The sequence below is a fragment of the Microtus oregoni genome, unplaced genomic scaffold (genome assembly GCF_018167655.1).
Source record: "Microtus oregoni isolate MIOR12 unplaced genomic scaffold, Mior012 000016F_ref0000370, whole genome shotgun sequence".
Classification (NCBI taxonomy): Eukaryota; Metazoa; Chordata; class Mammalia; order Rodentia; family Cricetidae; genus Microtus; species Microtus oregoni.
The window spans coordinates 18354246-18366635 of record NW_024543075.1 but is presented as its reverse complement, the minus strand read 5'-3'; the positions used below and the strand labels follow the sequence as shown (position 1 = coordinate 18366635).

General features: G+C 52.5%; 2 protein-coding genes across 2 annotated transcripts; one reads left to right on the top strand and one right to left on the bottom strand.

Moving 5' to 3' along the window:
• The first annotated feature begins 381 nt into the window (after nucleotides 1-381).
• On the top strand, nucleotides 382-4635 carry Apobr (apolipoprotein B receptor). Its single transcript, XM_041666986.1, has 4 exons — nucleotides 382-476; nucleotides 774-3266; nucleotides 3352-3614; nucleotides 3699-4635. The coding sequence occupies exons 1-4, from the start codon at nucleotides 420-422 to the stop codon at nucleotides 3766-3768; spliced, it is 2883 nt and encodes a 960-aa protein (XP_041522920.1). The 5' UTR covers nucleotides 382-419; the 3' UTR covers nucleotides 3769-4635.
• Il27 (interleukin 27) lies at nucleotides 4583-9895 on the bottom strand. The gene is made up of 5 exons (XM_041666990.1): nucleotides 9865-9895; nucleotides 8062-8222; nucleotides 7875-7973; nucleotides 6510-6668; nucleotides 4583-4960 (listed from the first exon to the last, which is right to left on the bottom strand). The coding sequence occupies exons 1-5, from the start codon at nucleotides 9893-9895 to the stop codon at nucleotides 4718-4720; spliced, it is 693 nt and encodes a 230-aa protein (XP_041522924.1). The 3' UTR covers nucleotides 4583-4717.
• Between the last annotated feature and the right edge of the window lie 2495 nt (nucleotides 9896-12390).

Genomic DNA, 12390 nt, shown 5'->3' with positions numbered 1-12390 from the left:
AATCAGGAACCACAAACCCGAGCTTCCTCTCACTGAAGGCTGTGGCTTGGAGGAGACGGAACTGGCTGAGGTGTGAATAGAAGACCTGAGTCACTCAGGCTGCGCTTGCCACATGCCCCCTCCCCCATGCCCAAATCTGCCGTGTCCGGTTCCCACCTTTCCTTTCTGGCCTGATCCTCTGCCCTGTAGCTCCAGATGTGTCCCTGAGCCTGAGACACCTGGACACTGTACAGCCGTCTCCCTGCCTGTCGTGAAGTCATCCATGAGCTTGGGGGAGGTGCTCAGGGCCTGGGGTGGAGAGACGTCAGGGACAGGCAGGGGAAGAGGAAGTGTCTTGGGTGCTGGGGAGGACTGGCTTGCACTCGTGGGTGGGGACGGATGGTCATTGTGAGCTTTCTGGACAGACAGAGACGGACAGGATGGATTTTCTCCGGCTTCACCTCCCTGGGCTACATCAGGCCTTGAGGGGAGCACTGGTGAGAGGGGCAGAGAGATACCAGAGGCTTCCAGCCACTCCCTGTAGTCTCACCTTTCCCCCTCCCTTAGAGCCTCTCCTCAGGTGTGGGGTCCTTTCCTACAGTCAGCCAGACTTCCTGGGTTTCAATCTCCCGCTCCCACGAGAGCATGCATGTACTTCATACTAGGCCCTGTCTTGGTCCTTACGCAGGTTTCCAATCCCAGATTTCTTACCTGGACTTTTTTTTGGTGTAATGCCTCTAGGGAAAGGGCTAGATTTCCCCTGAATGTCTTCACTCTGCTCTCTTCTCTTCTAGGATTCCTTCAGCGCTTTTGTGTCCTACCTCATAGGAGATACAGTTCCCACGGTGGAGAGGGAGAGGCAGGCAGCTGAGGAACTGGGGGAAGTGGCTGCAGGGAAGCCGGGGAAGTTTATACAGGAGGAAGCCCAGAAGGCGCTGGAGGGATTTAGAAGTGACCAGAGTCAGAGGGTAGCAGCACCTAGAGAGATCATCAGATGCCAAGAAGGAAGTTTAGCTGGTGAACAGGCATGGGGGTGGAGAGCAGACAGCTCCCCAAGGCCCCGAGCAGAAAAGCAGGACACTGGGTCCAGGAAGGCAGCTGAGGGTGCCAGGGGCCAGGAGCCAAATGCTCTGCTGAAGCCTGAGGCAGGGCCTGGGACTCAGAGAGACAGAAACAGTAAGAGCGCCCAGGAGATCTGGGAGCACGGTGAGCAGGAAGTGAATAGTGGGGAGCCGCTGAGAACCTGTGAACAGAAAGAAGAGGAGGAGGTGGTCAGAGCAGCAGAGCCCGGAATGGCCAGGGGTGTGGAGTTGTCACAACCAGCCTGGCACAGGGAGCCTGAGGGGAATGCTGGTCCTGACGGGCAGAATGTAACAGCGAATAGCAAAGAGACAGACTGGGTGGCCAAGGCTAAGGGGTTTGAGGCCAAAGGGGCTGATGAGGAAGAAGAGAGGATAGTCCTGGTGAGGGATGGCCAAAGTGCAGGGGCACAGGGAGCACAACACCCAGGGGCAGAATCTGAGGCCATGCTGGATAGAAAGGCCTGGACAGTCTCAGGCAGGGAGGACGCTGATGACTTAGGCATTAGGGAAGCAGACTATGGGCTAGACTCAGAAGACAGCATTCCAGAAGCTACTGGGAGAGTCTGGGTCCTAGAAGAGGCTTGCCAGGGAGAGCAGCAAGGTGAGATGGATGAGAAGAGAGAGGCTGAAGCTAGAGATGAGCCCCAGACCCTGGAGACCGAGAGGACTGAAGAGATGACTGAAGGCCAGATAGTAGGGAAGGAGACTGTGGAAGACCAAGAGATGCAGGGCAGCTTTGAGGGCGAGGAAAGGCAAGACTTAGCCAGTGCTGATAGGAGGGTGAGTCTGGAAGAGGAGATGCAGGTAGAAGAGTTCCCCGAGGAGGAAAGGGGCTATGGGACCACAGAGGCTGTGTTAGCCCTGGACAAGGAGGCTAAATGTGAGCCTGACTTGGAAGACTCTCCAGAAGCCAGGCCTGAGGAGTTGTTTATGGCAGAGGAGAGTGAGGCCACTCAGATGAGACTAGAGGTATTGAGAGCAAAGGTCACTGAAGGACAGGACCCTGAGCTGCTGAGAGGTTCCCAGACCTTGACTGAACACCTTGAGGAAGGACAGCAGGGTCAGGAAGAGACCAGGAGAGCTCCAAACCTGAGCCCAGAGGGGGCGCTGAGCTTGGAGGACTGCCTCAGGCCTGTGGGATTTGCAGATCCTGAGCTAGAAGCTCAGGAAAACCAGGGAAGGGATGTGGACAATAGAAATACCCAGGATGTAAAAGTAGATGCTGAAGAAGAAGAAGAAGAAGAGGAAGAGATTGCAACAGGACAGGCAGTGGAGGTCGAGGTTGAAAGAGGCCAGGAGTCCCAACAGCCAGAGGTTCCAGGGTGGGGAGCAGAGGCAGAACTGACCTCCATAGCAGTGGACCAGGAGCTGGAGGGAAGCCAAGGAGCAGAGGCAGCGACAGGCCAGTCAGTGGAAGAATTCAAGCCCACGGAAAGCAAGACTAGTGAGGGGGAGACTGCAGTGCCTTGGGAGACAAACAGAATGTGTAGGAAGAGGAGCCTGGAGGAGGTGGCCCTGAGCCTGCAGGACAGTGAAGATATGCAGACCAGTTCTTCAGAGCCTGAGATTAGCATGGGTATCAGGACTGAGGGAGCTGAGGAAGGGCCGGAATGGGAAGCTGGGGTGAGTCAAGAGAGGGAATTTGGGAGAGCCCAGCATTCCAAGGGCAGAGGGGAGACCGGGGGAGGCATGGAGCTGGAAGAGGCTACAGAGACGCAAAATGGGCAGGAAGTTGCCTCGGAGAGCTCAGTAGAGGAGAAGGCACCTAGTTATGATATCCAAGAAATTGATGGGACTGGAGAGAGAGAGCAGGCAGATATGGGGACATCTGTAATGGCAGAAGGAATGACAGGAATAGATGGCGTGACTTTAGGCTCCCAGGTAGAGAAAGCTGAGGGGTCTATAACCATCATGGAGACTGAGGGTCGCCTAGGAGATCAGATGTCCTTAGAAGAAGAAGCTGGAGGAGGGCTATCAAGAGAGTGGGAGGCCCACAACTCTGAGAGAGAGACACAAAAGCTGCATGATGTGGAGGATGCCGAGAGAGAAGCACAGAGGACAGAGATCCAGGAGAATGATCCAGAACCCTCAGACCAAGAGAGGCATCAGACACACCAAATCCCCACACTAACTGTGCCTGGCTTCTCTGAATCGGGTGGGGCCACAGCAAGTGCCCCAGGGGATGCTCACAGCAGCTGGAATGAGGTGAGGGCTCCAGCAGGACCCTGAGAGGGACAAGCAGAAGTTGGAAGTCAGCTCTCCATAGTCCTCTGTGTCCCCTACCCTGCAGGCCCTGCTCCCTGGAACCCTCCTGGACGTCTCTGTCCCACGGAGTCGTGTGCTTCTCTCTCGAAGTTCCTCACGGCGGCGCTCAAGGCCCTCGCTGCGCAGAATTTCCGCTCCTGAGCCGCAGTATGACCCTCCCAGTCCCCAACCCCAGGAGGAGCTGTTCCCTGAGCCGTCGCCTCTTCAGCCAGAGGAAACTTCAGAACTAAGTGCCACAAGGCCTGTAGACACTCCGGTGCCAGCCAGGAGAAAAATGCTGGGACCTGGGTAGGCATGGGGCACTACACTTGGGATGGTGAGGAGGCTGTGGGCACCTGGGATCCAGTTCCCATGGGTCTGTTCCTTCTACAGGTTCGGCTTCGCCCATCCTGGCATGATGCAGGAGCTGCAAGCCCGACTGAGCCGGCCAAAGCCACAGTGACAGGGCCTAGAGCCCTTGTGAGACAAGCCTCCTAAGGGAGGGTCAGGACGCTCTGCTGGACTCTGGTTACCCTCGACTCCCTCAGCTACTGAAACATATCTTTGTACCTCTGTGGGCCTCAGCTAAACCAGACGTTTATGAAGACCTTGAATCTAAGGAGTCTGATCCCACAGTGTAAACTGGTGGAGCACCGGTCCCACTGGCATCTATCATGGGTCCTTCCCTGGTCACATTTCCCATCTGTCTTGGCTACTCAGGAGACTACAAGGAAGACAGGATTAGGGAGACCTCCTTCCCTAAGTCTTCCCTGTATGATCACCCCCACCCAACTACCCATCATGCTAGAGCCCCGCAGAGAGCTGTGTAAGGTAACACACCTCTGGGGTGGAAGTCAGCCCGAAGGAAAGAACTTCAAGGGCCTGGAGTTCAAAGGTCATGAGAAGCAGACCAGCTGCTTTTGAGTTTCCAAAATGATAGCTCAGCATCACAACTCTGCAGGTTGCTATGGTAACCTCCAGGCCAGAGTTGGGGTACATTGTAGAAACTTTAAGAATATAGAAGTAGAGAAAGGTTCTGGGCAGGTAGAAGCTTTGGACTCTCCCCAAGCTGTCCTGCTCTTTGGGTGTCCGACACTCCTGTGAAGACATGGAGGCTCAAAGTGGGCCAGAAGGCTTTATTAGGCACCCGGCACGGTGACCTAACTCAAGAATGAGACAATAAATAAACCATCATTTCCTAAAAATAAATAAATATCCAAGAAATAAATATCTGGTGAGGACTGTTGGACATTTAAGTTATTGGGTCAGGGCTGGGGACTAGTGAAGCCCTGCCTGGTCTAAGGCAAATGGGCTAGAGGCTGTCCTATACTGTTGGCCAGCCTCCAGCCTTAGCGTCTTAACAGGTGTGGGAAGGGAGTCGAAAGTCACTCCATAGGGCCGGAAGCTAGGTGTTAGGAATCCCAAGCCGGGCCTGTGTGCTGGGGCATGGTCAACAGCAGCAGGTCCCGAACAGCCCGAGAGAGGACAAGCTCCAGGGAGTGTAGGAGCTGGTAGGTATAGAGCAGCTGGGGCCAGGACACTTGGAATGACACCTGGTTGGGGCCATCCAGAGCCCCTAGGAACAGCTCCTTCCCTTCTTCCTCTTCCTCTTTGTCTTCCTCCTCCTCAGAGCAGTTAAAGCCTGCAGCCAGCACCTGTGAGGAAAGGCCCGCGGATCACACAGCGCCGCATGAAGAACCTGAGAGTCTTCATTCCTTCTGTTGCCCATCACCTCCTCATGACATTCATGACCACGGCCATGATTGTTCTGGACGGCCTCTACCCCAGACCTCGGGTGTCAGCATCTCACATCTTATCGGAGTCTGTTTCCTTTTCCTTTAAGATTATCTGTCTATCTATCTATCTATCTATCTATCTATCTATCTATCTATCTATCTGTGTATGTGCGTGTACCTGAGTGTATGTATGTACAATACATGTGTGCAGTGCTTGAGAAGATGAAAAGAGACATCAGGTCCCCTGGGACTGAAGGACTGAAGTTCAAGATGGTTGTAAGTCACCGTGAGGATGCTGGGACTCAAACTAGGGTCCTTTCCAAGAGTAAACAGTGCTCTTAACTGCTGAGCTATCTCTCAAGTCCAAAAATTCTTTTTAATTTTTAATGGTTTACTTGTTCTTATCTTACGTGTATGAGTGTTTTGCCTGCATGTATGTATGTGCACGGCCTGCAAGACTGGTGTTCTTGGAGGCCAGAAGAGGGTGCTGGATGTCCTGACACTGGAGTTAGGGATCTTAGTGAGCATTTATCCTCTGCAAGAGCAACAAGTGCTCTTAACTGCCGTGTTCTCTCCAGCTCTATATTTCTTGCATGCGTTTGTTTCTACAGAATCTTCCTATGTAACTCCAGAATGGCCTTTAGATCACAATCCTGCTGCCTCAACCTGCCAAGTGTTTGGGACTACAGGAATGCATCACCACACTTGGCTTAATAGATTAAAAAAACAAAAACAAAAACAACTTTTACATTTATTTTATGTGTATGGATGTTTTCCCTACATGTATGTCTGTGCACCACCTGTGTGCCAGGTCCCAAGGAGGTGAGAAAGGGCATCAGATCCCCTGAGCTGATGCTTGTGAGCTGCCATGTAAGTACTGAGAATTGGACCCAAGTCCTCTGGAAGAGCAGTCAGTGCTGTTAACCACTGAGCCATCTCTCCAGCCCCCTTACCTATTATTTTTTTAATTAAAAAAAAATGGCCATAGTAGAGCAAGGCATTACAGCCAGGGTGGGATTGATCCCCTGGGTCACCCTGGGGGTCAGGCTCAGGAAATCCCTCTCTGCTCTTAAGGAATTTTTCAGGGTCATCAGGTGTGACAGGACCACTTCCCGCTCTTGCTTGCATTTTCTATTCCCCTTTTACTAAGGTAAAATTTCTATTGCCCTCTGACATGTCTAGGAGAATCTGAGTGATGTCAGAATCAGAGGGAGAAGAGAACAGATACTGCGCCTGATGATGGCAGAGTCTGTCCTGGTGACCCTGGGTTCTTTCCTTGGAATCCAGTCCCCAAGAGCAGGCAGAGACTTTGGGGCAGAGCCAGGCTCTGAAGCCACTATTTACTCACAGGCCCTGAAGGTCTCACTAGGCTTCCACAACCTGATTCACAGGGGTCTTTCAAAAGGGAGCCAGTGAGTTCATTTGGCTTCTAGATCCCTGGGGGTCAAGGGCATAGTGGCCACACTACCTGGAAGCGGAAGTGCCTGTGCAGGTCCCGGAGATCCAGCCTCATGGCCCACAGCTGCACCCTCTCTGAGCTGGTCCAGGTCGCCTGACTCCCCAGTGCTCCCAGCAGGGCAGGGAAGGGCCTGAGTGTGGTGGAGAGGAAGCAGAGCCTCTCTGGGTCCTATTAAAGGGAAGGGGGATGGTCAAGAGACACCTGCAGAACCCCAAACCCAGCCTCATCTTCATGTGGGTCTCCTTTTCATGCCAGCTTTCATTTCATTCTCAATTTACTCTTTAAAAATGTATTATGTCGGCCGTGGTGGCGCACGCGTTTAATCTCACTCAGGAGGCAGAGGCCGGTAGATAGATCTCTGTGAGTTTGAGGTGAGCCAGGTTTACATACTGAGTTCTAGGATAGCCAGAGCAAATAGTGAGAACTTATCTCAAAAAACCCAAAGAACTCATTACACTGTGTTTGTTTATAGCACGTGCGTATGTGTATGTGTGCGCATGCCTGTGGAGGTCACAGGACAACTTGCTGGGATTGGTTGTCTTCTGCCATGTAGGTCCCAGGGATTGAACTCAGGTCGTTAGGCTTGACAGCAAGCACCTTTATCTATTGAGCCATCTTGCTGCCTCCTTGAATTTATTCTTGTGTTCCCTCACCATTGGTGTGAGCTCTATCCCATCCCCTCCTTAGCCCATACTCTTCTCTGGTCTCAACTCAGCCCATCTCCCTCCATCCACAGTCTCATTCCACTCCTTCTGTTGCCACCCTGTCCAACCTGTCAATCACATCCTGATTTCAACATCTCTACCTCTTTCTGCCTCATTCCCACTCCTAACCCAGTTCCCTCTGCAGACTCAGATTCCTTGTTTGCCCCTTCCACCCACTTTGCCCGTCCCTAGCCTAAATTTTCACCATGATTTCTACAGCAGTCTTCTCATCTCTGACCTGACCCCACTCCCATCCCAGTCACTAGCCCACTTCTTTCCTCCACCCCCAATCCACTGCACTCCCAGCCCCACCTCCTCCCCTACCCAGAGTCAGTCTCACCATCTTCCTTTCCCATTTTCAAATTCCAGCATGCTTCATCTCTCTCCTTCTCTCTCTCTCTCTCTCTCTCTCTCTCTCTCTCTCTCTCTCTGCCTCTGTCTGTCTGTCTTTCTCTCTCTCCCTCCTTCTCTCCCCCCTCTCAAATTGAAGTCTCTGCTTCCTAAGTACTGGGGTTACAGATGTGTGCCACTATCCACTATCCTTTCAGCTTCTCTTCTATATACAGAGAGGCATATTAACCACACAAACTTGTAGATCCATGTTCACTTAAACCCTTGTCTGTGTACCAGGCTCTACTGCCAGTTTCCCCACTCCCTGCCCTTCACTCACAGAGAGGTGACGCCATGCCTGGAAGGTCAGGGAAACATTGGGGAGATGATGTCCCAGGGGCAGGAGGTCCAGGTTCACTCCTGGCAACCGAGATTCAGCCTGAAGGGTAAGTTCTGTTAGTGGGGCCCAGTGGGACTTGGGGGTGTCCCCACCCACCTCCAGACCTGACTGCATTAAGGAGACTCACAAAGCTGTGGACATAGCTCTGAACCTCAGAGAGCAGCTTCCTGGCAAGGTGCAGGCTGGCTGTGAATTCCCTGCGCAGCTCCTGCAGGCTCAGGGGGCCTGTTGGGAACCCCCAGGCACCAGCTTGCACCAGAAGCAAGGGTAGCAGCAGCAGGCTGAGCCCTGGAGAGAGGAGAAAGGGCTCAAGATAAAAAAAGAGGGCAAGATAAAGGCCTGAGAACCCTAGAGAAGAGAACCAGTCTATACAGCACTGAGTCTCTTTCCCTGGCATCTTCAAGCTGTCCCCTTAGAACCATCATTTGGACCATAGAAGCTGCCCTGTGTCATCTCTGCACAAGTGTCACTGTTGTAAGGAGACAAGGTGGGACCTGTACACATACACCACCCCCACTGATTCCCTTGGTCAGTTGCCTGCATAACTGCATGCATGTAGCCTGGTCCTTAGTATTGTCTCCATTTTGCAGTGGAGATGGATCTTGAGACGGGAAACGCAACTAGCCGGAACCAGACAGTGAGAGGAACCAGGAGGCAGGGCTGGATTCCAGAGCCGTCCAAACACAGTCCAGCATGCTTTCCCCAGGGAACTCAGATGAAGTAGTCTCCTGTCCCAGAAGTGGGGACTCTGCTCTGCTAAGGATTCTTTGGACTCTCCCAGGCAGCTCTGATGCTTTGAACTAACCTAGGGCTATGAAAGAGACCTGGCAAAGCCAGTGGCTCTATTCCAGGGACTCAGATGGAAGGGCCACAGTGCACTGGAGCCCTTCTGGGGTAAATCAGCAGCATGGCACTGGAAGGGACATGGGGTGAGGTGGCACTGATGGGAGGGAGGAGGCTATCCTAGTCCTTCCTCGAGCAGGTCACTTGTTATCTCTGTGTTCCAGGCTCCCAAGAAGGGAGCAGGACAGTGGAGTGGAAGAGGGCAGTCTTCAAAGGTTTCTCTCTCAATCGGGAGTTACACAGTTCCTCTCGAAACCCAAACCCAAACCAACCCCAAATCTGTCACCACTCCTGCTCTTCTCCATTCCCCTTCTCTGTCTATTCATAATCTCTAACCCACCTCTGAGTGCCCTTGGAAGAAGTTAATGGGCTTTCAGAAGTAGGCAGTGCTTGAGATCTCTGGCATTCAGGCTTCTCGGCTTGGGAACTTTCTGACTCTCTAGCATCCTGGAGACTAAAGCAAAGCAGAATTCTTCCTCGCTCTAGGATGAGGATAGAACATGTACCCTTGGGCCCTAGTAAAGATTACACCCCAGACTAACCTGTGCTAACTCATACCCTCTTTAAGTTCTGGACATGCCAAGATCCCTTTTGTAGTGAATCCTGCCCTCATCCTCCAGCTCTCTGATCCTACCCAGTCCTGCCACTTGTCCTCCTACAGTTCTGTTCCTAGCTCCTTGGTTACCAGCTGCAGACTGGGCAACCTCTAAGCTTCAGAGCGGCTGCCCACTTGGTCCCAGGCATCGCTCGTTCCAGCCCCCTCCCCATGCTGTTCCTCTGACAGTCCTCAGTTTTCAGCCCTGTCTCCATTTGTCTATAGAGTCCTACTCCTAGCCACATCGCTTATCCAGTCTTTCTTACACATCCCAGCCAAACTGTCCTAACACTTGCCCAATCTGGGCAAGACTATAATCCCACTGTTCCAGCCCCTGCCCTCTTACTCCAGCCTTGCTGTATGGCCAGCCAGCCATGCCCATGAGCTGGGCCAAGGTGCTGCCCCTCAGCCCTCTGCCCCTGCCCTACCTGTCCAGCTCTCCCAGGCTCTCCTTCAAACCTCCCATCCCTTTGCCCAGTCCCAGCAACTCACGCCAGCCAAGGCCTCCGGTCACCTGGCCCATGTCAGGGCCCAGCCTCTGAGTGCAGCCATCTCCTGGGTAGGGGGGTCTTATACTGGGGGTTGCGCCCAGTTTCACTTTCTGTCCTGCTTGTACTTTCAGCTTTGTGCTCACCAAGTCTTCCCTTCTAAAATGGGGAAATGTAATTTCCCTTCCCAGAGGGGGAAGCAGGGGGGTGGCGGGAAGCTCGGGGTTTCAGCCCGTCTGAGCTCCGGACCTACTGCTGGGCTCCCAGGTCCAGCCCCTTCCTCAACTCCCCACCTCTAGTCCACTCACATAGTTCCGTGCACTGGTGGAACTCAAAAGATCCAACCTCCTCATACTTCTCAACTGCTACTAGCATCCGAGGGCCATGGCCACTCCATTGTCCTGTGAATGACAGATGGCCAGGTAAGGGAATTACCCACAAGAGGGGACTTGGTGGGGTTGACTCATCCATACCCTCATTCGGTTTACCAGATGGCTGAAGAGTGTGCGGGAAGTCAGAGCTCCATAGTGAGGAATGAGTCTGTGTGGGGCTGGCAGGGCCTAGTTTGACGCACCGAGAGCTGGCATTCAGGTATCTGTAACCAAGTGTCAGGGCTGAAGGAGACCAATCTTGAGACCACGGTATCATAATCAGCTTTATTCAGACAATGGCTCTGTCTATGGACAGAGTCACATAGGATTAGGGCTCAGTCCACATCAAGGGTCAGAACTTGGTCTAGGGCCGAACTCAGTGCCTAGTCTGGGGCCAGTGTGTGTGCTCTCTCTGTATTTGGGGCCAGAGCTATCAGTGAACCCTCTGCTTGTGGCTGGTCAGTGTTAGGCTTCGGGCTTCATGGGTGACAGAGCTGTGTAGCTTCTGACGGAGGCTGTGACTCAGTGAGGTGAAAACTTAGGCTAGGCTAAGACCTCAACCAATGACCAGAACTGAGGTTCAACCTGAGGCCAGCTTGGGGTTGTATGAGGTTCAAGCCTCAGTCAGGCCCCGCAGTAAACCCAGGGTTTCAGGACCATGAGGATCATGGTCAGGGATGGAGCCTGACCACAGCGTCCCTGCTACTACAACTCTGCTCTCAGCCACACCCTTGATTTCCCATCTTTTGAGAGAGCATGGGGGTTTCTTGGTCTTCCCCAAACTCCCACTTTCCTTTTGGGACTTGTGGGGTTTCCCTACAGGGTTCCTTCTGTGAGACAGAAACCAAGGGGGCTTCCCCTTTGGGTACCCTAGCTCCTCAGCACTGCCTAAGAACTGCCCACCCAAGTATGCCCAGGACATAGTGCCAGGGAGATACCAATCCTGGAAGCTGTTGGAGAGCTGCAGGGGAGAAAATGGAAACTGGACCAGCACATCCTGGTCCAGTCAGGTGTCTTCTGCCCCACCCCCAGGGTCAGCAGCTCCTCCACCCACTTCTGATGTGGTAGGGGTTCGGGAGCTGCGGGATGATAAGGACAGAGATTGGTTTGGCCTTCTGCACAGCCACCCCACTCCCCACCATGGAGCACACAGTCCTTGGTCCTCCCTCAATTCTGTCCACTGCCCCTCCCATTGTCCGTCCTCTCATGAATAAACCACATCTCTGATTATTGCTTCTGGACCTCTGGCCTTCCCTCCCAGTCCCTCTGGCCTTCATCATCCCCCCCCTCTCGCTTTATGCCAGTTCTAGCCATTGGCGTGCTGTCCCCAGTGTTGGACAAGTGGCTCCACCTGAGTCCTGGACCTATTCCCTTTTGGTTTCCCTGGCGTTCTGGCCCATCCCCTCCTGACAAATCTTATCTCAAATGGATTCTTTGCAGTTGTTGTACCCTGCTCACTCCACTCCCACACATGTTTCTGCCACACTGGCCTCCTGTTGCTGTTAGAGCATCAAGTCCTCGTGGCCTTTGCACTTTCTTCTCCTTCCTTTCCTCAGATATCTCAAGAGTTTACTCTTTGAAACAGCCCCGATACCTCCTGCCTCACGTTCTCAGATGATCCACCCAGCAGATAAAATTCTCCCTCGGGTGGGAGTTACACAATTCTTCTCAAAACCCAACCTAACCATCCACTTGTCTTTGCATTTTCTATCCTTTCCCTGCTTAGTCATTGTTATTATTGATAATTATCATTATTAATTTTTTATTATTTGTTTTACACATGTGCATGTAAGGCATGTGTGTCAAAGTGCACATGTGGAAGTCAGAGGAAAACTCTGGAATCGGTTATCTTTTTCCACCTTTGTTCAGGTTTTAGGGATCCATTCTAGATCCTCAGGCTTGTATGGCAGGTGCTATACCCCCTTAGCCATCTCACTAGCCCTCCATACTTTATTTTTGAGCCTTGCCTGCCTGTCTGTCTGTATCTATCTATCTATCTATCTATCTATCTATCTATCTATCTATCTATGTTTTGTAAGTGCTTGGGAACAGAAAGAGGCAGAGCTCTATGAAGTCGGCCTAGCCTGCAAGGACAGCCAAAGCCACATAGAGAGACCCTGTCTCAAAAAAAAAAATACTAAAAACTTTTGAAAAAAAAG